Source organism: Schistocerca cancellata, chromosome 6, assembly GCF_023864275.1.
Source record: "Schistocerca cancellata isolate TAMUIC-IGC-003103 chromosome 6, iqSchCanc2.1, whole genome shotgun sequence".
NCBI classification, from domain to species: domain Eukaryota; kingdom Metazoa; phylum Arthropoda; class Insecta; order Orthoptera; family Acrididae; genus Schistocerca; species Schistocerca cancellata.
Window position 1 is genome coordinate 607,262,121 of NC_064631.1, and position 25,276 is coordinate 607,287,396.

The window sequence follows — 25,276 nt, forward strand, 5'->3', positions numbered from 1 at the left end:
GCAGAGAGGGTGAGAGGCAGAGAGGGTGAGAGGCAGAGAGGGTGAGAGGCAGAGAGGGGGGAGGGGGAGTGAGAGGCAGAGAGGGGAGGGGGGAGGGGGGAGAATGTCTCCTTGGGGAAGGAGAGGGAGGAGTGGGAGAAGGTGGACACAATCTGGACAGGGAAGACATTGTGTGCACAGATGAGAGAAGGAAAAGATATGGTATGCCAGTGGGAATAGGTTAGTGAAGGTTTAGGTCACGGGGATTGAGAGAGTGCAGGATATGCCAGAGAAAATCCCAACCTGAGTAGTTAAGAGACACCTGTGCAGGAAGGAATTATCCAAATGGTTTGCAAAGTCATGCAGCTGTTGAAGTCATTTGAGATGTCCTGTGCAGCATGTTCGGCAATTGGATGGTCAAGTTTGTGGTTCGCCATAATTTGGTTGTAATCATTCATGTAGGTAAACAGGTGGTTACTTATCATACCCATACAATAATTGCAGCATAGCTGATATATAACACGACTGTTTTCACACTTGGCCCTGTCTTTTACTGAGTAGGAAATGCCTGCAACTGTGGTAGGAGGTAGTGGACAGGTGTATGGAGGCAGCTTGTGCACTTGGGCTGACTACAAAACAGTGACCCATTATGGCGAAGGATTGGTAACATGATGGAAAAGGGATATTGAGTGGATGGAGGGATACCACTTGGGTGATGTCAGTATGATTTTGGGTAGAATATCCTTCATCTCAGGGCATGATAGAGGTAACTGAAACCCCAGTGGATGATGTAGTTGAACTTTTCAAGACCAGGCTGATACCGTTTGATTACAGAGGTACTGGTTGGTGGAGAGTTGACATGTTTACTGGTGTCAGAAGAGCAGATGGCACGGGAGATTTGCCTGTTGATAAGATGGATAGTACACAGTCTACAGTAAAAGTTCTGGTAATGTAACTGATGTATTTTGACAACTCCTGCCCTGCAATGCAGATGCAGATGCAGCATCCACAGGTGGTAGGGCTGTAAGGAAGTGACTTTTCGACATGGAACAGATGACAGCTGTCAAAGTGGTGGTACCATTGGCAGTTGGTGCACTACATATGAACAGATGTATTTATGGATCCATTTGACAGTCGGAGATTTACATACAGAAAGGTGGTGTGTTGAGTTCAGAAGGTCCAGGTGAAGTGGATATGAGAAAAGATACTGAGGTAATGGAGTTAGAGCACAGGCTGTTCCTACATTAATTTCAGATCCCGAAAATGTCATAAATCAATCTCAACCAAACAAGGGGTTTTAGGAGTCTACTGGATGGGAAGAATTTCTCCTGATGGCCCAAAAATAAATTTGCATGGGATGGTGCCAGATGAGTTCTTATGGCAGTACTTATCACAAATTTGTTTATAGATCTGGCCTTTTTAAGTGATATAATTGTGAGTCAGGATGTAGTTGACTATGAGGATTAGGAAAGAGGTGGTGGTTTTGGTATCAGGAGGAAATTGGGAAAGGTTGTGTTCCATGACCTAATGTTATTTTTCAACTCAATTAGTTACCTTCATAGATGTCTACCTCCACCTCTCAGATCACTTCATAAATGCATCTGCTGTAACACGTGCACCAGCCACCAACAGCACCTCCACTCTGACACCGGTTACCCGCTACTCATCAAAACAACTCTACCTTACAGCCTTGCCATCTGAGAATGCCGCATCTTCTTGGACAGCAAGAGTAATTGAAATGTGGTGATAACATTACCAGAGCATTTACTGACTAACAATATCCTTCCCAGCTTATACATGAACAAATCTCCCATGGCATCTGCTTCTCTGACACCACTAAACCTGTTAAATAGGCACTGACCAGCACTACTCTGAACACCCAGTTCGCTCTCGCCTTGAAAAACTCAACCACTTCCATCAAAAGGGCTTCAACTATCTTGTGCCAGGCCCTGAAATGAAGGACGTCCTATCCAAAATTCTACCCACATCACCCAAAGTAGTGTTCTGCTGACTACCCAACCTATAGAATACCCTTCTCCATCCCTATTCCAATCTTACTCCCATTTCTGCACCCCGTGGGTGATTCCTTTTTGACTGGCCTAGGTACAAGGCCTGTCCCCCACACCCATCCATCATCCTCTATTACATTTCCTATCCAGAGAAGCTGAGGCTATGCGCAAAAGCGGCCACGTTACGTACCTGCTATGCTGCAATTACTGTGTAGCATTCCACGTGGGAATATTAACCAACTGTCTACTCTCATGAATGGCCACTGCCAACTATGACAGACTGTATCTTGACCATCCAGTTGCTGAACAAGCTGCACACCACTACATAAATGACTTCAACAGCTGCTTCACAATGTGTGCCATTTGGATCCTCTATCCCTGGGCAAGTTTCTCCAAATTATGCAGGTGGGCAGTGTGTCTTCAGCATACCCTGACCTAAACCTCCACTTACTTGTTTCCCACTGCCTCACTGTGTTTTTTTCCTTCTGCCTTGACCACTTCTTCCCTGTTCATATCATGTACAGCCTTCTCCTACCACTCGCCCCCCACCCAATGTACAAGCACATTCTCTATCTCTCTCTCTCTCTCTCTCTCTCTCTCTCTCTCTCTCTCTCTCTCTCTCTCCCCTCCTCCTCCTCCTCCTCCTCTCCATTCTCACCCCAACCCCTTTCTCCTTATCCCCTCCCTGTCTCCCTCTACATCTCCACTTTCCTCACCTTTATCAGCCTCTCTCCCTTTTCCTGTACCTTTTTTCACTCTACCCTTTGTAAACCTTTGTCTTGTGCAGCAGTGGGGCACCTGTAGTGTTGCTACCCAGTTTTATCTGAAACTTGTGGGAATTTGTAAGAAAGCTGCCATGGAGCAATGCGTTAGCTATTGCTGGCTCATAAGTGCAATGTGACAACGTATAAGTTATAGCAACATGTATGCAACAAAAGGATTGCAAGACGGGCTAGCCGTGCTCACTGAAACCTGCACCACACAGTGGTAATAGCTAAATGGCAGGTGTTATCACCACACCAGGGCAATAACCATTTTAAGGCAGATTCATTTGGGATCCAGTAGCACCACCATGACATCATGACCACAGTAGTCAACAAGCCGACTGGGCACCACCAGCTGCAACTATGGGCTTGAGACTGGACTGGGACAGCCACCTCCCACTCTGAGTCCATCTTGTGGGACTCGGTGCCTCAGCATCGCCACCCTGCTGCCTATGCCTGCTGCTGCTGCTGCTGCTGCTAGACTCCATTCAGCGGGCAGCGAGTCATGTCCTGTGCACAACAGTCTCCCCTTGTCACCAAGGGGGACACAAGTTGGGAAACAGTGGATGCGAGTTGGGACTGAGATGCAGGGTCATTAGTGTTCTACAGCTGTATGCAGTCACAGCACAAGGCAGAGGGCAGTGGTGATGGCAGGACCTTGGCTGAGTCAAAGTTCATTGGATTGCTGCCTGCCTGAAATCAGCATCACAGGGCATGGACACTTGCACCACTTCACTGGGGCCAAAGGTAGGCATTCACAGCCCATCGCTGGCTCGCCAAGCTGAATTAGGGCATGTCTGTCTCATGCTGAAAACAATGAGATGTGTAATTGAGGTCTAATAAAATATTGCTCTCCACCACTCTATACAGTGTTGTCAGTAGAGTCAACATCGCTGCTGCCAGTGGTCAATGGAAGGAGAGGGTATTGTCAGTTGGAGGTGGTTCCAGAGGATAGATCAAACACTGCATATTTAGTACCTTGGGGCTTACAAGTATAGAGGACTGCCATTCGATTTAAAGAATGCACCAGCAATGTTCCAGCATTTGTTAGACAGAGTGTCAAAGTGATTAAAGCCTTGTCAATGTTTACAGTATTTCAATGACATAATTGTTCTTTTTTTTTTTTAAGAGATATGCAAGAACATAGGCAGCAACTGCAGAATTTCTCAAGAGGTTAAGGGCTGCACTTTTAATACTGGGTACTGAGAAGTGTCATTTTGCATTGGAAGAAGTAAATTACTTTGGTCCTGTACTTGGTAAGGATGGTGTGAGAACTAATTCGAAATTGATGTACACTACTGGCCATTAAAATTGCTACACCAAGAAGAAATGCAGAATAAAACTGGTATTCATTGGACAAATATATTATACTAGAACTGACATGTGATTACATTTTCACGCAATTTGGGTGCTTAGATCCTGAGAAACCAGTACCCACAACAATCACCTCTGGCCGTAATAACGGCCTTGATACACCTGGGCATTGAGTCAAACAGAGCTTGGATGGTGTGTACAGATACAGCTGCCCATGCAGCTTCAACACGATACCACAGTTCATCAAGAGTAGTGACTGGCATACTGTGACGAGCCAGTTGCTCGGCCATCATTGACCAGACGTTTTCAATTGGTGAGAGATCTGGAGAATGTGCTGGCCAGGGCAGCTGTTGAACATTTTCTGTATCCAGAAAGGCCTGTACAGGACCTGCAACATGCGGTCGTGCATTATCCTGCTGAAAAGTAGGGTTTCGCAGGGATTAAATGAAGGGTAGAGCCACAGGTCGTAACCCATCTGAATTGTAACGCCCATTGTTCAAAGTGCCGTCAATGCGAACAAGAGGTGACAGACGTGCAACCAATGGCACCCCACACCATCACACCGGATGATACGCCAGTATGGCGATGATGAATACATGCTTCCAGTGTGCATTCACTGCGATGTTGCCAAACACGGATGTGACCATCATGATGCTGTAAACAGAACCTGGATTCATCTGAAAAAATGATGTTTTGCCATTCGTGCACCCAGGTTCGTCATTGAGCACACCATCATAGGCCCTCCTGTCTATGATGCAGTGTCAAGGGTAACCACAGCCATGGTCTCTGAGCTGATAGTCCATGCTGCTGCAAATGTCGTCGAACTGTTCATGCAGATGGTTGTTGTCTTGCAAATGTCCCCATCTGTTGACTCGGGGATCAAAATGTGGCTGCACAATCCGTTACAGCCATGCAGATAAGATGCCTGTCATCTCAACTGCTAGTGATACGAGGCCATTGGGATCCAGCACGGCGTTCCGTATTACCCTCCTGAACCCACCGATACCATATTCTGCTAACAGTCATTGGATCTCGACCAACACGAGCAGCAATGTCACGATACGATAAACCATAATTGCGATACGCTACAATCCGACCTTTATCAAAGTTGGAAACATTATGGTATGCATTTCTCCTCCTTACACGAGGCATCACAACAACATTTCACAAGGCAATGCACATCAACTGCTGTTTGTGTATGGGAAATCAGCTGGAAACTTTCCTCATCTCAGCACATTGTAGGTGTCACCACTGGTGCCAACCTTGTGTGAATGCTCTGAAAAGCTAATCATTTGCGTATCACAGCATCTTCTTCCTGTCGGTTAAATTTTGCGTCTGTGGCACATCATCTTCGTGGTATAGCAATTTTAATGGCCAGTAGTGTAGCTGATATGAGATTTTTTTAAGTACCAGGGACAGCTGAATAGCTACAGCTCTTCACGATTCTCAAGAAGTACTATAGAAAATATGTGGAAGGATTCATGGATTTAGTGTGGCCGCTTAATACGGAAAAGTGAGTTGTCTGAGTAGTGTCAGAAAGCATTTGACGAGTTAAAGGAAGTATTGACATCAAGTCCAATGTCAGTATTCCCAGATTTATATTTATATTATCATGTGATGTGTCGAACTATGCTCTCAGGTGCATTTTGAACAAGGTGGTCAGTGGAGAAGAATATTCTATTGCTTTTGTGCTGAGACAGTTGAATGGGACTGAGAGGAATTATTCTATCACAGAGGGAGAGATGCTTAGCCAGGTGTATGGAGTAACATTTTCCAGTGTTGCCTGTACAGAAGGAAGTCTGAAGTAGTGGCTGGCCATGCTACTATGAGGTGCTTATTAGGTTTGAATACCTGTCAAGCAGACTGACGAGATGGACATTAATACTCAGTGGATTTGAGCATGAAGTAATACACAGACCAGAGAAGAAACACAGAAATGTGGACACACTAAGTGGAAAGGTGGCAGTGATACAAGCACTAGGTCAGGACCTTGGTGAGCAGCAAGCAGCACAGAGAACTGATGGCGTGTGTAAGCAGTACAGTAAGCAGCAGCTGTTCAGCACTTGTGACAGGTTATTATGCAAGGCGATGAGATTAGGACAGTGAGTGGTTGCACCAGCGAAGCTAAGGGAAGAGGTGATGAGAGAAATACATGATCACATTTTGGATGGCCATGGAGGGTGCAGAGCAGCAAATCAGAGGATGGCAGAAAAGTACTGGAGGAAAGGAAGAAAAGCGACGTCCATCAGTATGGCAAGAACTGTGTGCAACGAGCAGATTTGAGTCAAAAATACATAGTGTAGCAGAGATTGTTGGAAGTGATGGAAATGTTTCAGTTTATTGGGGTGAATGTGTTATGACTGTTTAATCAAATTCCAGCAGAGAATCGTTTGATGCTGACTATAGCAGATTATTTTTCTCATTGTATCGATGCACAAGCATTGGTGAACAGACGGATGTTGAAGTTTGGCGTGCCAGAGACTACAATAACGATCAAGGGACGAACTTCATGTCAGACCCAATGAAGGAGTTGTGTCAGTTGTTGGGAATGAAAAAATTAATAACTAGTCCACTTCATACTCAGTCAGATCATAAGACGGGACAGTTCATCAGACGATTGGGACGATGCTTAATTATTATGTTAACTCCCACCATACATATAGAGATACATATGTATTTGCCTTTTATGGTAAGTGCATATAATTCAAAAGTATAAACCAGCACAAGATTTTCACCATTTGAGGTGGTATGTGGTGAAAAGGTGCCATTGCCAACAGTATGATTAAACAGAAAAGAAGCAAGAATGAAGAGCCAGTCCAAGAGTTTTCAAGAACTGTGAGAGAAGTTTGGAAGAGGGTCCAACAAACGAACACCTGGGCCTTTGAAAGACATGAGGAGACAGTAAAACTTTACCTCAATACAAGGTGGAACCACGAGTGACGTTGTCAAGTCCATATATTCTAAAAGGGAAGCAAAAGAAGCTTGTAACCAAGTACCTGGTCCCATCCCGAGTGACTGAAACCATATCACCTGTGAATGTGAAGCTACAATTACCAACAAGGTCAATGATTGTACATGTTGGACATTTACAACTGTTCAAAAGTGTGCTAGAGTCAATCGCAGGGGGAATATTGGTAGTACCAAAGAAAAGAGCATAAAAAGGAGCAGAGGAGTCAGCAACAGGAGGAAGAACAGGTACCTCACATGCCTTATTCATTAAGGCCAAGGAGGTACTCAATGCATTTTATGTTTTTTTATGAACCTTGCATTTTTTGTGTAGATTCTTAACATAATTGGGAGTGGATCATATGTATATAGGATAATGGTTATCTCTATTGTGTGAGAGATTCTGATCGGAGACAGCAGATTTCTGTGAGGTGGAAAGAGGATAATGGATACTTTCTTCAGGTTGCCATTCAGCAAGGGCTGAAAAAAAATAATGCCAGTTTCGGTGGTGTTGCACCTCTTCTCCTGGGACAGAATAGGGGCACTGCAAGATCACTGCCTGGATGGAGGACTTTTGTTTTCCAGGCAGCAGGATTTGGCATTGTCTGTTCACAAGTGGATGTCAAGTTTGGCACTTAATTTATGGGAACTAAGGAACAAAATAAAGAGGTTGGAAGAGATATTTTCAGGTCTGCAACAGTTAGCAAACAGTGATGGAGTACTCAGGGACCTTTCACAGGAACACAAGAAGTTGCTCATAGCGTATGCCCAGTTAAAGGAGCAGGTATAAGAAGTATTAGGAGAGGCACCACATGAATTGCAGAGGAGAACAAGAGGATGGATAGACGCGGGAGGAAGGATATTCAAGACAATATTTGGGACAGCAGATGAGCTGAACTGGACAGCAGAATAGGCAGAAGAGAAGAAGCTGTAGATTGACACTCCACATGGATTGTAAGTTTGGAGAGTAGCATGCCAAACAATACATGCGTGCTTGACAACTAACTAGGCAGTAATAAATTATACAAGAGCATGAGCTAGCATTCTAAACTGGGATTTAAGGTAGTTCAAGCATGGATGTAAGAATAATGCTAACAAGATTGTTGCAGTTATCAGAAGATAGTATCTGAGAACCAAGAGTGGAGTTAACGAACTTGCAGGAAGCCATTCATTGGGCACTACATGGGCAATTGGGTCCAGTCCTATCGTTACCTGAGCAGTATCTGAAGGGAAAGAATTAACACTGGAACTACAGATAGCAGCAGTGCCTAGCAGTCGGAACCTGCCTGTCTACCACCATGAAGCAACTCTGGAAGCAAAGATGGATAGTGCGCAGTTGTACATGCCAGTAAATGTAATGGTGGTGGACAAACACACACTGTTTAGGTTTTACACGGTCCATTCTATCCAAATTTCTGCAGATGAAAGAGGATGGTGTGTTACTGATAGTAGAAGACAGGGATCAGCATACAGTAATGAGCGAGGGAAAGTTACAACAATGTCACACGTGTCATCCTTGTGCAGGGGCCGTGCTAATTTTCTCTGTATCATTCCAATTTTAGTATATGTACTACCGAAGCAAGTACTACAACAATGCCAAAGTGGGATGGGTCACCATATGTCCTACTCACATAGATCCAGATGGGAGGAAACACATGTGCCATGCTATTGTTGAGGGACAAGGCAGAGGGTCGCTCATGTCAAAAGGAGTTGATGGAACCGAAGCCGTACTTCTAGCAAGCAGGTCTCCATTGCAAATACCCTGTGAACAACGATGTAATAGTGGTGGCAACTTGCTATGAACAAGAAAAACTTACGGGAGCAAGAAGCTTGGAGTTCATTCAATGATTCAGACAATAGCTGCAGAGAAAAGGCGGATCACTGTGAAGCAACTAATGCAGCACATTGACCAGTATCAGGATTGTAGACAATGGGTAACCGTGACCTTGGGTGTCACAATTCCTAGGACCATAATGACATGTTTTGTTTTGTATATCTTCTTTTTTTTTTATCTGAGGCAATGTGTCATTCTGAAAACTGATTTCAGGGTAATCCTGGTCCCAGATGACCATTTCCTGAGCGAGAGATGGAGAGTGAATTTGTTACAGCTTAGGGAGGACTGGAAACATGAAGGAAGTGATGTAGGAGCAAGGATGTGGCAACCACACAGACACAGTGGATGATAGATGTACTGAAGGATTTGCAAGGAAGCTGCTATAAAATTTAATGTAGTTAATTTCCAGTCTAGTAAAACCTTGGGAGTGTGCTAGTTATTTTGTTAATCAATGGTAGAAGTTGTCACAGTGGCATACAGGTCCTGAACAAGACCCGAGGCCCCAGGTCTTCCTTTGGAGAGTGGCAATGTAGTGTCATTATCCAGTTTTAAGGGAAACTTGTAGGAATTTGTAAGAAAGCTGACAGGGAGCATTGCGTTAATTTCTGTTGGCCATAAGCACATTGTGGAGAAGTAGGTTATAGCAATACGTGTGCAAAAGGATTATAGGACAGCCGATTCACGCTCAGCAAAATCTGCACTGTGCAGTGGTAATAGCCGGAGCGTGCAGGATGGTGACACCACACCAGACCAAGAACATTTTATGTGCTATGTTACCAGGTGCTGGGTAATAGTGCAACAAGTGCACCCCAGAGCTGTATAACTAACTGTGAATTTTGACACAGATTCATTCAGAGTATAGCAGCATCACAAAAATGCCTGGGCCATGCTAGCAAATGAGATGACTGGGCACTGCCAGCTGCAGCCACGGGTTTGAGACTGGGTTGGTGCAGCCAGCTCCTGCACTTATTCCACCCTGCGGGGTTTGGTGCCTCAGCACCACTCACCTTCTATTCACACCTGCCACTGACAGATTCCACCCAGGGGGCAGTCGGTTTTGTTTTCCTCTTGTCACCACAGTAGACACAAACTGGGCCTGAGATGACTGGGTGTGGGTGTTCTACAGTGGTAGACAGTCGCAGCACAAAGAGAGCATCGCTAACATCAGGGCCTCAACAAATTCGTGGGCCGCTGGATTGCTGCAGTGCATGTACCTCTTCTTCGGGCCAGAAGCTAGCTATCTGTCAGCCGTTACCAGCCGGAGTGGGGCTGTCTGCCTCATGTTGACAACAACAAGGTGTGAAAATGAAGCCTAATAACACACTTCTGTCAACCCCAAGTCTGTGACTGGGCCCCTCTGGCCCGTCACTCCACAGCTCACCCTATGAAGTGGTGCCTGAAATCAGCATCACTCCCACAGAAAGGTGCCAACAGCTGGCACCCTGTTCACACCTGGCATAAGACCTGCCTTTTCTCACTACCCTCTCCCCACATGAATCAACTGAGGCAATTGTTTTCAATAATTGATAATCAATTATCAGTCTCATTGTGGCTACAGGAGTGTGTGTAATTTTACCAGAAAGAGAGTAAATGCTTGGACTGTGAATATTGTTTCCTGTCACATGTTTCTAGCTCTGCACATCAGTCCACTACAGGTGAATGGCAGCCTTTTCCTTTTCAGACAAAGATTTTTAAGTAACAATGCACTAGCAAGATTATCACTCCATACAGCTTTAATTTCTTATGAACCAGCATTTGGATAATAGTAACTTTTCCTTCACCTGTGAAAAATGGACATTTGACCCTTTTCTGCTGCTACCAAAGGATTAAAAAATTAAAAGCAGGCCTTTCAAATATATTTCCTTTGTTCTACATTCATGTGTGTAAACTTCAGCAACAGCCAAGGACATCATCCTCTTACATAAAAAATAGGATTACTATGGTGTCACAGAGTTTACTCTCACCCTTTTTTCAGTGCTTCTGACTTTCATTCTCCCTCCCAGTAGGGAAAAGTGTACATAATAAATTTTAATTCTAATTCCAAGCAAATGTGCAATTACCAAGTGAATAAACATTTCCTATGAAAGAGCAAGCAACCAAAGTCACGAATGAATACATGCAACATGCTACCTATTTGGTATTTATTACAACTAAATTAAATGAGAGTGATAGCAGGACACAAATATAATGTATTTCAAACTCATTCCCTAGCTCCTACCAAGCACTGCACTCAACAGCCCTTTCATAATTGTGACAGTTAACACAGAAACAGCAAAGAGTATCTCAATATCCCTTGCACAGCTGAAAACAGTACCAATAAACTTATATAACAACAAGATCTTTTTTTCATCAGATAAAAGTGAACACACCTATTTTTTTGTCAATGTGATCTACCCTCTTACTCATAATCTGCTAATATGTCAGATGCTGATAATCAACTTGCATATCAGTATGAACCCCACTGTCCTTAAACAGGCCTATCACTATTGGTCACTCCTTTCTCTAATTAAACAACCAGCTCACAAAACCAGCAACAGAGCAATGTGCAGTTTAACAGAATGATGATGTGCCTTGGCATATTTCAGACACAGAAAGTGCTATTGAAGTTAAAAGTGTTAGAAAAACTTTAAAACTAACTGGAGAGCAAATTCTAAACCTCCCTATTTATTTCCCTCTGAGCTCTGTTAGTTAAGCATCAGGGAAAGAATTTAAAGTTTGTACCAAATGGACAAATTGAACACGAGACCAGTTTATAGTTCATTGGCAGAAACCTATAAATAAATTAACATGAAACAAATGCAGTAATCCATTAAAACAATAAAACATTTAAAGAATTAAAATAAAACTGAAGCATGAAAAGAGATTTGCACAAAAAAATTGTCTGCTACAGGAAACTACTCCCTAAGACAGATCAAATGGAAATGAAAGAGAAGCAAGGATAACATTTGTGTTCATGAAAGGAATCTCAGGCTATATAATCAGAAAAGTGAAAAGCATCTATCTCGTACAGAAAATCTGGAGATTAAACAAAATGAAATACACACAGTATTGTAACAAGAAAGCACACACCTACATATACACACTTACTCTGTAGGCCACCACAAAAATGAGAAAGGCTGAGGGCAGACACTTTATCACTTCTTGACTATGTAGTAAGACAGTCACCCTTACAAATCTGCATTGGTTCTCATTTTTCTGATATAACCTTCATCATTATTACAAAAGACTGATTCTCAATAATACAAGAGCAATTCTATCTGTTATTCACAACAACCCCACTTGACTTCATTGAGTACAACTGTGATACATCTGCCCACGCTAATCAAACCAGTAATTCTATGTTGCTCTTCTATTAGTCTCCATTCTCTCTATTCTCTAAAACCTATTTGGTACAAATCCCAAACACATGAATGATGCTCAATAATGAGTCAAGATGAGAGCTTTCTTAGACCTGACTTGCATTGACAACTCTTGTCCTATTTTTTATTGATTTTGCAATGATTTCACAGATTAATCCCTTTTAACTGCACCAACCAGTTAACCTGATACAGTGCCCATCAATGTACAACCTGATTGACATCCTAGCTTCTCTGACATTCCTCCACCCACAATTTGTGCCCTAAATCTGCATAACATGGTGGTACCTATGAACTTGTGATCTGACAGATCTACCCCACCTTTCCAAACCCCACCTCCAACTGTCCATTTTTCCTTCCTGAGGAAGGACCTAACTGCTCAAAAAGCTATGCATAATTTTAATGCATCCATTAGCAACACTGGACTGTCATCTCGTCAAGATGAATACTACTAAGCCATGCAAATTCTGCAGTTTTACTATTTTCTCACATGAATTTTTCTTGTTGTTGTTGTGGTCTTCAGTCCAGAGACTGGTTTGATGCAGCTCTCTATGCTTCTCTATCCTGTGAAAGCCTCTTCATCTCTGAATAACAACTGCAACCTACATCCTTCTGAATCTGCTTAGTGTATTCATATCTTGGTCTCCGTCTATAATTTTTACCCTCCACGCTTCACTCAAATACCAAATTGGTGATCCATTGATGCCTCAGAATGTGTCCTATCAACCGATCCCTTCTTCTAGTCAAGTTGTGCCACAAATTCCTCTTCTCCCTAATTCTATTCAGTGCCTCCTCACTAGTTAATGATCTAACCATCTAATCTTCAGCATTCTTTTGTAGCACCACATTTTGAAAGCTTCTATTGTCTTCTTGTCTAAACTATTTATCGTCCATGTTCACTTCCATAGATGGCTACACTCCATACAAATACTTTCAGAAAATACTTCCTGACACTTAAATCTATACTCGATGTTAACACATTTCTCTTCTTTAGAAAGACTTTCCTTGCTATAGCCAGTCTACATTTTATATCCTCCCTACTTCGACCATCATCAGTTATTTTGATTCCCAAATATAAAAACTTGATTATTACTTTAAGTGCCTCATTTCCTAATCTAATTCCCTCAGCATCACATGATTCAATTTGACTACATTCAATTATCCTCATTTTGCTTTTCACTTTTGTTGATGTTCATCTTATATCCTCCTTTCAAGACACTGTCCATTCCGTTCAGCTACACTTCCAGGTAGTTTGCTGTCTCTGACAGAATTATAATGTCGTCGGCAAACCTCAAAGTTCCTATTTCTTCTCCATGGATTTGAATTCCTACTCCAAATTTCTCTATTGTCTCTTTACTGCTTGCTCAATACACAGATTGAATAACATCGGGGATAGGCTACAACCCTGTCTCAACCATTGCTTCGCTTTTGTGCCCCTTGACTCTTATAACTGCCATCAGGTTTCTGTACAAATTGTAAATAGCCTTTTGCTCCCTGTATTTGACCCATGCCACCTCCAGAATTTGAAAGAGAGTATTCCAATCAAAATTGTCAAAAGCTTTCCCTCTGTCTACAAATGTTAGAAACACAGGTTTGCCTCTCCTTAACCTATCTTCTAATGTAAGTCATAGGGTCAGTATTGCCCCACATGTTCCAACATTTTTACAAAATCCAAACTGATCTTCCCCAAGGTTGGCTTCTACCAGTGTTTCCATTTGTCTGTAAAGAATTTGTGTTAGTGTTTGCAATCATGACTTATCAGCTCCTGCATTTTTTGGGATTGGAATTATTATATTCTTCTTGAAGTCTGGGGGTATTTCACCTGTCTCATACATCTTGCTCACAAGGTGGGAGAATTTTGTCATGGCTGTCTCTCCAAAGGCTATCAGTAGTTCTAATGTAATGCTGTCTACTCCCAGTGCCTTGTCAAATTCTTCACGCAGTATCATGTCCCCCATTTCATCTTCATCTACGTCCTCTTCCATTTCCATAATATTGCCCTCAACTACATCACCCCTGTCGAGACCCTCTATATACTGCTTCCACCTTTCTGCTTTCCCTTCTTTTCTTCAGATGAATTTTTCTTATGATGAAAATAATATTATGTATGTTCCCACATCTGCCAAGTGAAAAATGTAATAGTAGTTTCTAACAGATAACCACTACATGTGAAACTAACTGACTAATGTAAGAGCAATGTCCAATGCTAAAAGATAAGCCAAACCTATGGCAGTTATAATTCACATTGTATGTTTTGACTCTCTACTTCCACTGATGTCTACCACCATATTTCTAGACAACGACAGTTTGCACTGGACGGCCATTCATTCATTTTCTGTGTACTTGGTGTATACAGTAGAGGCTTGTCTAAAGGACTTCATGCCCCAGATCTCTTTTAATGGTGAGCATAAGCTGTTGTGATGTAATTCTCAAAATGATTTCTAATCTGACTGAAATGCAGAACATGACTTTTGCAGTTAGAAAATGTGAATCCTACTGAGAATCATCATAAATGAGTTACAGTCTGTGGAAAATATGCCATTACTCACATTAATTATATGCTAATGCTAAAAAATAACAAAAATTAAGGGTGATGTATGCAAATAAAGCATGCATCTTGCTGTAGAGTTTCAACATACAATACTACACAAAACAACAACTAAAACAGACAAAAAACAAACAAAACAGACATACACACATGAGAAAGCAAACACATGTCTACAAGCTTGTCATGGTGTCTTTTAAAGAAAAATATAGCAGAAGTGGAAGTTTATGTTTATCGTCTTCACCTGGGTCGTTGCCGTTCGTGACCTGATGGGAGGGGCTGCCATATCATACCTGCACCAGTGCGCACTCCTTTGCCAAAAGTAGGATCTTCCTGCAAATGAGAAATGAGGAAATTCATCTATCTTTAGAAGAGGCACAAGGCTTCTATACGCTGTTGATGATTAACCATTTTCAAATTCAAAACTAAAAAGTCAAGGAGTTGCCTCACATAAAGAGCACCAAAAAGTACTGACAGGTATTCACAGTGTCACAGATCTTTGGGCTAATATCTAGAATGTTACACAAATGTCTCAGTTTCACAGTGTTTGTGCTGGAATGATTCACTGGGTGTAATAGAATTCCCACGATGTATTATTTATGGGTCACACTGACAAAATTATGTACGGATGTAGTCAGTCAGATAACATGCAGGAGGCCTACAACTTCTACAGCTACTTCAGAGTTCTCTCTTCTCTGGTGTCAAACTGTGACCTTTAAAAATCAAATCACAACAAATCATGTCTAGGAAGTACAGAGCTTGGCAAATAACTACAATTCTCTTTTTGCCAAAAAAAGTCTGGATGAATCAACCGGAGCACTGTCATGAAGCAACTGGCAGTATCATAGCCTTTTTGTAAGTCTTTCTTTGCATCTAATTATGTCACAGAGATGGTAGAGAACTTCCGGAGTAGTCTTTCACCATCTTTCGTTATTTATTGTATCCAATGATTTGATCATGTAAGCACCGGTACTTTACGATAGCAAACATCTTAAACCCAAGGTTATTTTGTATCAAGTAATTTCCATTTTCAAATTCTATTTTCGAGAGGGTGATTTAAGAGATTGCTGTATACAGTTACATCTGTAGTTTTGACAGCTCATTTCTTTTCCTATGCTGGATAGCTGGACCTATCATATCCCAGTAGAGATAGCTCTGAAAAAGGGGTTGGGTTGCAAAAGGCGAGGTAATTTTCATTTCCTGTATTGTTTCATTTATTACCCCTCTTGTGAAAAACCCCAGATTTAGATCTTATCCCCATTGTGTTCTATCCAACATCTTGAAAAAACTGCAAGAAATGGCACTTTTTTCAGTTTTTTTCTCAATAACTTGCTTCTAATGCATTTTAAGCAAAAATATCACAATATCAATTTTAAAGGGTATTCAATTTCCTGTAAATTTCATGTACAACATGTTGAAAAATTCTGAGATATGAGGCTGTGAAAATCTATAGCTTTTGTTTAGTGCAGTTTTGTTTGCAATGCATAATAATCATTGTTGTAAGTGATTTGATTTTCTTCAAGATTCATACAGAACATTTGCAATTACTTCCTACACATGCTGAGAAATGTTGCATTAACAATTTTATTGAAAGTGGACTCTAATCTGAAAATACCATCCTAAGTCAAAAATAATATTCCTGACCATATCATCATCTCTAAGCCATTCTGTATGCAATATATACATGTAGTTCATGAGATTAAAATAGCCTAGAGAAGATTATGTCTGGTGATGCCTAAGCTTGACCTTGACATTTGGGAGCTCACATTTTTAGTTCATCACATTTTATCCAGCTTAATATTTGATACTATTCAAATTATCCCTCATGATTGTGCTGATATGAACTACATAATTTACACAAGACAACCCATGTTTCCGCAGTACCAGCACAAAGTTTAACAAGGAACTGGAAACACTAGAGTAAACTAGCAGCACAGCCAAACTGTGGGTTCAATGTTTCCAGTTGGTCACACTGATAAAACAGTTTGCTGAAACAGAAAAGACTGCAAATTGGCAGCTTCATCCTGACACGATTCAGAAAATTTTGCCATATTTTCATGCTGGTGGAGACTTCCACTTCACCAAATGGGCTCACCTACAAATGCAAGATATACTGACTCTCTAAGATAAAATGGATCCAGTAGAATTTCAAAAATTCACAACTCGTGTTTATCTCACAATCAGCTGCTCTGACAAGGTTTGGTCTTGGATATTGTAGTTGAGTAACCCCCATGAAACCGCTGAAGGGTTCTTGAGGGATGAGGCATAACAGACAGTGTCATCACTTGTTGGATTCTGGGGTTAGCTGCATAACAAAATGTTTGCCATGCATCTCGGTGGCTGTTCCAAAATTTGCAACATGTTATACATGAATTTTTGCAAGAAATTTAACACCCTTTAAAATTGATATTGTCATATTTTTGCCTAAAATGCATTGGAAACGAGTTACTGTGAATAACACACAAGGGGAAGAAGATCTAAAACTTGGATTTTTCATGAGAGGAGTAATACATACAACATACCTGAAAGTCAAAATTACTCCACCTTTTTAAGTCCACAATTCTATCACTACCAGGTTATAACAGCTTCACCAGAGCCTCGATTTTCCGGTCCATTTCAATGCTCCTGTAGGACCTCACAGCAACCACAGCAGTTGTGGGACACAGTTCTCCACTGCACTTCACCACTTAATGTGACACTTGGAGGGAAAGGGCTGAACCCCTGAAAATCGTTTAAACTTTCAAGGATTTGGTGAGAATAATACGTGGAAATGGAAGAAATTACAATGTGGGAGGGGTGCTTATAGGTTTATGAGAAGTATGAGAAGAATTACAGTATATAAAACAAAGAAGTCCACCCAGAAAGTACAATGCTGATATACCAAACATATTACATACCAATCCTGTTTTATAATGCAAAAAACTGGTTCATGAAGAAACAGGAAAAATGTAAACTGTAAGAGAGTGAAATGAAGTTTACAAGAAGTCATATAGGTGCAACAAAAATAGAAAAAGTGAAAAGCAAATGTGTTATGGAGGTAACACATGACAAACCCCTACAACAAAAGATTAATGGTATAAAATTAAAATGGTATTGGCTTGTAAAAAGAATGGATGAGAAGAGGATGCCAAGGAAGATCCACAAGATTGATGATGGAGACCAAGAGACTAATGGGAAGGTCAAAGGACAAGTGGGTAAAAAGAGTGGAAGAAAGCTCAGAAAAGAGGAAAAGACCAGGCCACAGCAATGACAGGGAAGTGGCGGGAAGCCAACAGAGGCTCCAAGCAGACACTGCTAGTGGGGAGAAACTGTACAAGATGATAAAGCTGTAATAGGTTTCACATTTAATTTATAATTTTCAAATAAAGATGTGTGTTACTATTACATACAGGGTGCAGCAGCGTTCATAGTAGGATATTAAAAACACGCCATCATGCAGTAACTGCAATTTATTTATTACCTCTTATGTCAATTAATAATTAAACGTATGCCATTTACTAATGTGCACGTCATTGTCCATTGTGTGGATTACTTTTTGAATATGACTCCTGTCAAATGATTCCCCCTCTGCACAACACATTGATCTAGGGGGCGTTGGAAGCTTTCCATAACTCAGCGTAACGTATTCCCTGGGACACTGCCGACGGCAGTTCTGATGCCATCCTTCAACTCAGGAATGGTGGCACAATGTGTTTGGAACACTTCTTGCTTCAGGTAGCCCCAAAGGAAAAAGGTTGCACATGAGAGGTCAGGTGAGCGAGGCAGCCACAGCCAAGAAATGTCACCAAAACAGGAAATTACTCTAACGGAAAATGTCTGTCGCAAGAAATCCATGCAAGTTCTGGGCGTATGCAAGGTTACTCCATCTTGTTGAAACCATAATTGTTCCACATCCACATCGACCATACGTAACTGGGGAAGAACGAAGTCTTGCAGCATCTTTTGGTAGCATTCATTGGTGACAGTTACAGCCACACCGCTGTCATCCTCAAAGAAGTAATGGCCAACAATCCCAAAGGAAGCAACTCCACACCACACTGTGAGACAAGAACTGCGCAAGGGCTAGATGTGCAGTTCATGTGGGTTTACATCACTCCAATAACGCATATTCTGTTTATTCACTCAACCACATAACTCAAATGAGCTTCATCTGACATCAGGATGGTGTGCAACATTTGTGGATTTTGGCAAAGGAGATCAAGCATGGTTAAGCAGAATGTTTCGTGTGAAACCCAATCACGTGGCCTAATTTCCTGAACAATCTGCAGCTTATATGGGTGAAAATGGAGATCTTCATGCAATATTCTCCTCAATGAGTGATCGGACATATGCACAGTTTGCACATGACAACGCACAGATCTTTTTGGGCTAGGCAATAGTGCAGCACGAACATTTTTCACAGCTTCTGGTGTTCACATAGTTCTTTCACTTCTTCCCAGTTTGCCATTGCAAACAGAACCTGTTGTTCGAAATGCACATACCCACCTCACAATGGTCCGTCCATCTGGAACTTTCCCATGACCAAGTTGAAATGTTGCCGAAATAGGTGCTGGGTAGCAATAACAGAGTCGTCGTTCTTGAAATAACTTTCAACAGAAAAGGCGTGATGCTGTGCATTACTCCGCTCCGTATCTCTGTCACACCCGAAATGGCAGCTCATTAGTACACGAACGTGGCATGAGCTGGTGTGCATTCCTGCAGTACGTCATTGTACTACGCAAGTCAAATTATGCTATGAACGCTGCTGCACCATGTATTATGAAACAAAATGTCCTCTTACTGAATAGGAGTGGTATTCTAGATATGATGTAAAACGTCTCTCAAACATTTTTAACATATGTGTTACAAAACAGAAAATCCAGGATGGAATAATGACAGTATTATGGAAAGGACAGACTGCTAAATGCCATATAGTGGAGGATGCTGAGTCTCAGATGAGCACAACAGAAAACTGTCAAACAAGTAAGCTTTTGGCCAAAGAGGCCTTCATCAGAATTAGACAAAACATACACTCACTCATCCCACCCCCCTCCCTTCACACACATGAACACAATCTCCGGCTGCTGAGGCCAGAGTTTGATCTCAGCAGCCAGGCTGTGGTCGTGTGTGTGTGTGTGTGTGTGTGTGTGTGTGTGTGTGTGTGTGTGTGTGTGTGTGTTGTCCAATTCAAATGAAGGCCTTTTCAGCCAAAAGCTTATTTGTTTGGCAGTCTTTTAGTTGCGCCTATCTGCAACTAGCATCTCCGCTATATGGTGAGTAGCAAACTATCCTTTTCATTATACAGGGCATATACGCAGACAAGAAAAAATTCCCAGGTTTTTCCAATTTCCAAGTTAAAAATAAATTTTCTCCCAGGTCAAAATACACTTTTTCCGTGTTAAGTGACAGTATACTTTCCCTCGGAACCGTAAAAGTTATAAATCCTTTGAATGGCTTCATACACTGGCGTAGAATTTCTCGGCACTACAGAAAACGAAACTCAGGGAGGAGGAGGAGGAGGAGGAGGAGGAGGATGATGAGGATGATGAGGGAGGGGGGGGGGGGGGGGGACAAGTTTTGGAAAGATATGTGTAGCAACATGTACACTGCATATTTTCATATTACTAAAGTATAAATGCTAATTCAACCAAACACCACATGTTACTTTCTGGAGCATTGAAATAGAGATTGCGGTGCGATGACAGTGGATAATCACAGCATAGGTCACGTGATGTAGTCAGCGAACAGGAACATCGCTGTTAAGTGGCGCGAATACACAAATAGGAAGAGTTAATAGTTTAAATTAATGTACACAGTGTTGCTACAAGAAAAGCAAAGTTTTCACGTATAATATTAGTCTCTAAGATTTGTGGGGACGTAGAACCACTGGCTCACCCCGCAATAATATCGCTATCCTAAGGCAGTGAGAACAACTATATCTTTACCAGATCAGTTCTCTGTAGTACGCGCTCTATGCTACACGCATCATATATACGCTGCGAGGATAAAAGTATTCATAGTAAGTGACGGGAGTGTGAGTGATTATTTATCATCGTAATTACCACACCCGCTCCCACTGCCCACATATTAAGAAGCTCCAAGAGAAGCTAAGCTTTCACATATAATGTTGATCTCTTTTGCACGTGTTACACTTTAAGATACATCAGACAAATGTAATCTTCTGGGCTCTAAATTCTTCTAAATGGCTCGTCCTCAAAGAGTTGATTTTTAAATGAGAGCCAAATGCTCTGATTTAAGAAACCAGTTTCAGCAGTTGCCAGAGAGCGCCAGATAAAAGGCGTCACCGCTCTTGCGCAGCTACGATGACGTAGGAAGCCCGTATGTTCGTACGTGTAAGACATTTAAATATCTTACATTGTGTCATAAAGGAAACAAGACATCAGAGGATACTCCAAGAGCATCAGAATTTTGTGAACCATATCACAATGTACAATTCGGCTTATAGTGCACATTCCCATGTCCAGATTCCCAATGAAGTAGGCCTCGACCTGACGTTAAGGTTTTCATTGAGCTTTCTTAGACTACCAGTACTGTATTATGTCATGTTTGGTTCTTTACTATGGTATAATGCCATGAAAATGTGCACTTGAAATGCAGCGAACAGTTGACACTAGCTAATAGTATGAAATTAAACACTTCGTTTCAAATAAATTGACTGCCTCAGCAGAAAAGATTAATAAAAGCTAAATCTTATTAGCATACCAACAAAAATAACTTCATTGTTCTGCAAGGCAATTAATGCTTGACTGTCAGGTTTCCCCTCCACACCGCACCAAGACCCTAAATCTGGGCTTGGTGCGCGTGCGTGAATCTGGCAACTTGGGCGCACCAGTAAAATTTTTATGGGTAGCATCTTGCTGCTTGTTACTACTGCTTATACAGGTAACAGCCACATTTCAGTAGCCAGAAGTGGGTGAAGGTACTACTCATACGTGACTCAACTGCGCATGCACATGAGCCCGCTCGCAATTGCTCAAAAGAATCTTATGTAAACAGTTGTGATGTCACGCTCATCGGAAGCAATCTGTTATGAAGCACTGCACAGTCTTCCTAAAGCCTTTGACACATTTTGCTGTCAGCAGACGCTTGTATGAGCACTGTGTTTTGTTGTTGTATACGGTGCATTTTCTTCGTAACTGAAGTTTTATTTTCTTTATTTCTCTCGTTCATGTTTTATTGCTGCAGTATTATTCTGTAGTAACGGGATACAGTAATATCCTTTGTTAGAGTATAGGTTATTACCATCCAAAATTGCAAAACTTTAACAGAAAACTAAAACAATGAAAAATTCCCAGAATACTAAAAAATTCCTGGGTTTTCCCTGGTTTTCTCCCGGATGAAAAAATTCCCGGGTTTTCCCCAGATCTCCCGGTTGTCCTGGGTCGTATACACCCTGTTATATATGTGTTAAGTTTTACAACATTTGGAAGTGTGTACAGTTTTATGCTCATGTGATAGGTTCCTTATTGACATCTATCAGTGTTTGTAACGTGCGACATACATAATTTATTGTCTTGCATTGTCGTCGTGAAATCTGACTTTTTTCCCCTCATGTTTTCATCACCAATAAAATGTGTAGTGACAAAAATTAATATTTCCAAGACATATTTGCAATTCAATGACTATTTTTTTTAAAGAAAGGCCTGCATGAAACACAAATGCTTTTCCAAAAAATATACAATATCTTAAAGGTTCTGTTTTTATGTGATGGAAGTCCTCTAAAATACAAGTCCAGTGTACTAATCACTGCACTACCTTGCTCAGTCACACACACTGAAATAAACATTAAGCAACTAGTAACGACTAACTCCCGAATATATTTCCATTTTTTTATGTGTGATTGAAATTTATCTGCTGACTTGTCGCAGATTTTCAGGATCCTTTTTTTTTGCATAAATAGTTTTATTGAGCTTTATGTTAATATACCGGGTGATCAAAAAGTCAGTATAAATTTGAAAACTGAATAAATCACGGAATAATGTAGATAGAGAGGTACAAATTGACACACATGCTTGGAATGACATGGGGTTTTATTACAACCAAAAAAATACAAAAGTTCAAAAAATTTCTGACAGATGGTGCTTCATCTGATCAGAATAGCAATAATTAGCGTAACAAAGTAAGACAAAGCAAAGATGATGTTCTTTACAGGAAATGCTCAATATGTCCACCATCATTCCTCAACAACAACTGTAGTCGAGGAATAATTTTGTGAACAGCACTGAAAAGCATGTCCGGAGTTATGGTGAGGCATTGGCGTCGGATGTTGTCTTTCAGCATCCCTAGAGATGTTGGTTGATCACGATACACTTGCGACTTCAGGTAACCCCAAAGCCAATAATCGCAAGGGAGGCCAAGCATGACAAAAGTGGCGGATGAGCACACGATCATCACCAAACGGCGCGCGCAAGAGATCTTTCACGCATCTAGCAATATGGGGTGGAGCGCCATCCTGCATAAACATCGTACATTCCAGCAGGTGTTTATCAGCCAGGCTGGGGATGATGCAATTCTGTAACATATCGACATGCCTCTCACCCATCACAGTGGCAGTTACAAAACCAGGAATCACGCATTTCCTCGAAGAAAAAAGGCCCGATAATGGTAGATGTGGTAAATCCAACCCATACCGTGACTTTCTCGTCATGCGATGGAGTTTCCGCAACAGTTCTAGGATTTTCGATAGTCCAAATTCTGCAGTTGTGGGCGTTGACAGACCCTCGGAGCATGAAATGAGCTTCATCGGTCCACAACAATCGTCATCTTCCGCCATCTTTTGAAATGCCCACACTGCAAATGCCCTCTGCTTCACTAAATCGCCTGGTAACAGTTCATGATGCCAATGGATTTTGTATGGATAGCATTGGAGGGTATGCCTCAGTGCCAACCAAACAGTAGTGTACGGAATGCCGGTGCGACGTGTGAGTGCAAGAGTGCTGGCGTCCCCATGCATAGACGAACCCGCTACAGTCTCCATTTTTTCCTGAACTGTCTCAGCAGCATTACACCTTTTGCTCAGTCAGCCACTACGGAGTCTATCGTCTAAACAACCCGTGGCTTCGAACTTGGAAATCATTCTCGCCACAGCTGCATTTGTCAATGGACCTTTACCTGTTCAAATCCCCTTCCTATGGCAATAGGATCGTAACGCTGAACTAGCTCATCCCCCATTCTGATAATACAGCTACACTAAAAGCACCTTTTCAGGTAACGTCAACATGCTGCGACTGCTGGCGCATCTGATTCTCTCTCTCATTACAGCTCCTTTTATACATGATTGTCATGTGCAGTCACTGATGTTTTACTGTCCAGCGCCATCTGTCAGACATTTTGTGAACTTTTTTTTTGTTCTAATAAAACCCTATGTCATTCCAAGCATTTGTGTCAATTTTTACCTCTCTATCTACATTATTCCGTGGTTTATTAAGTTTTCAAATTTATACTGACTTTTTGATCACCCGTTATGTCACATGCAGGATGCACATCATTTTATGCCAGATCTACTGGCCCAAGACTTTAGCCTTGTTACCATCTACTACAAGTTTCAATATTATGAAAAGGATAGTTGCTACTCACCATATAACTGTGATGCTGAGTCACAGATAGGCACAACAAAAACAATCACAGCATAAGCTTTCAGCAAACAAGGCCTTTGTCAAAAATAGATCTCCCCCCCCCCCCCCCCCCCCCACACACACACAAATGCAACTCACAAGTACATGTTCACAGTCTTGGGCAGCTGAAACCACACTATTAGCTGCAGCAGCTGCAGCAGTGCATCATGGGAGAGACAACTGGGCGTGGGTAAGGAGAAGGCTGGTGCGGGGAGGGGGAGGAATAGCAGGGTAGGGGTGGGGGATGGTGATGTGCTGCTGGGTAGCGTACAAGGAAAAGATGGAGAGAGGGTAGGGCAGCTGGTTCAGTCAAGAGGTTAGTCGGATGGGATGGGGGTGGGGTGGGGTGGGGGGGGGGGATGTAGTGTGAAAGGAATGAAGTAAGAAGGCTGGTTGTGTTGGTGGAATAGAGGGCTGTGTAGTGCTGGAATGGGAACAGGAAAGGGGCTAGATGGGTGAGGAGAATGGCTAACAAAAGTTGAGGCCAGGAGGGTTACGGGAACATAGGATATAAGCCGAGTTCTCATTTGTGTGCAATTCAGAAAAGCTGGTGTTGGTGGGAAGGATCCATATGGCCCACGTTGTGAAGCAGTAATTATTCTCCCAACCTTGTATGAAAACAAATCTCCCATGCCTTATCTTTCCAGTCACTCACCAACTCATAAACTCATAAACTCTCACTGTCCGGCCATCTCATCCCTCCACACACCCCAGCAGCACTTCACCGTCCCCAATCCCTACCCTGCTGCCCGATCTGTCTCAACCCCCCCCCCCCCCTCCAGTCTCCTCCTTTCCCCCACCAGTTGTCGCTCCTATCAGGCACTGCTGCTGCTCATGGCGTGTGGCTTCGGATGTCAGAGACTGTGGCCGTGTGTGTGTGTGTGTGTGTGTGTGTGTGTGTGTGTGTGTCATCCA

General features: G+C 42.0%; 1 protein-coding gene and 1 pseudogene across 1 annotated transcript in view; both read right to left on the bottom strand.

The window, feature by feature from the left end:
* The window catches only part of LOC126088449 (piezo-type mechanosensitive ion channel component), a 724,612-nt gene that overhangs the window by 175,683 nt on the left and 523,653 nt on the right, over window positions 1-25,276 (bottom strand). The window contains exon 33 of the mRNA XM_049906591.1: window positions 14,992-15,080. Within this exon, the coding sequence (XP_049762548.1) occupies window positions 14,992-15,080 (89 nt within the window). The remainder of the gene's footprint in view (window positions 1-14,991; window positions 15,081-25,276) is intronic.
* On the bottom strand, window positions 8,498-8,598 carry LOC126090333 (U6 spliceosomal RNA; annotated as a pseudogene).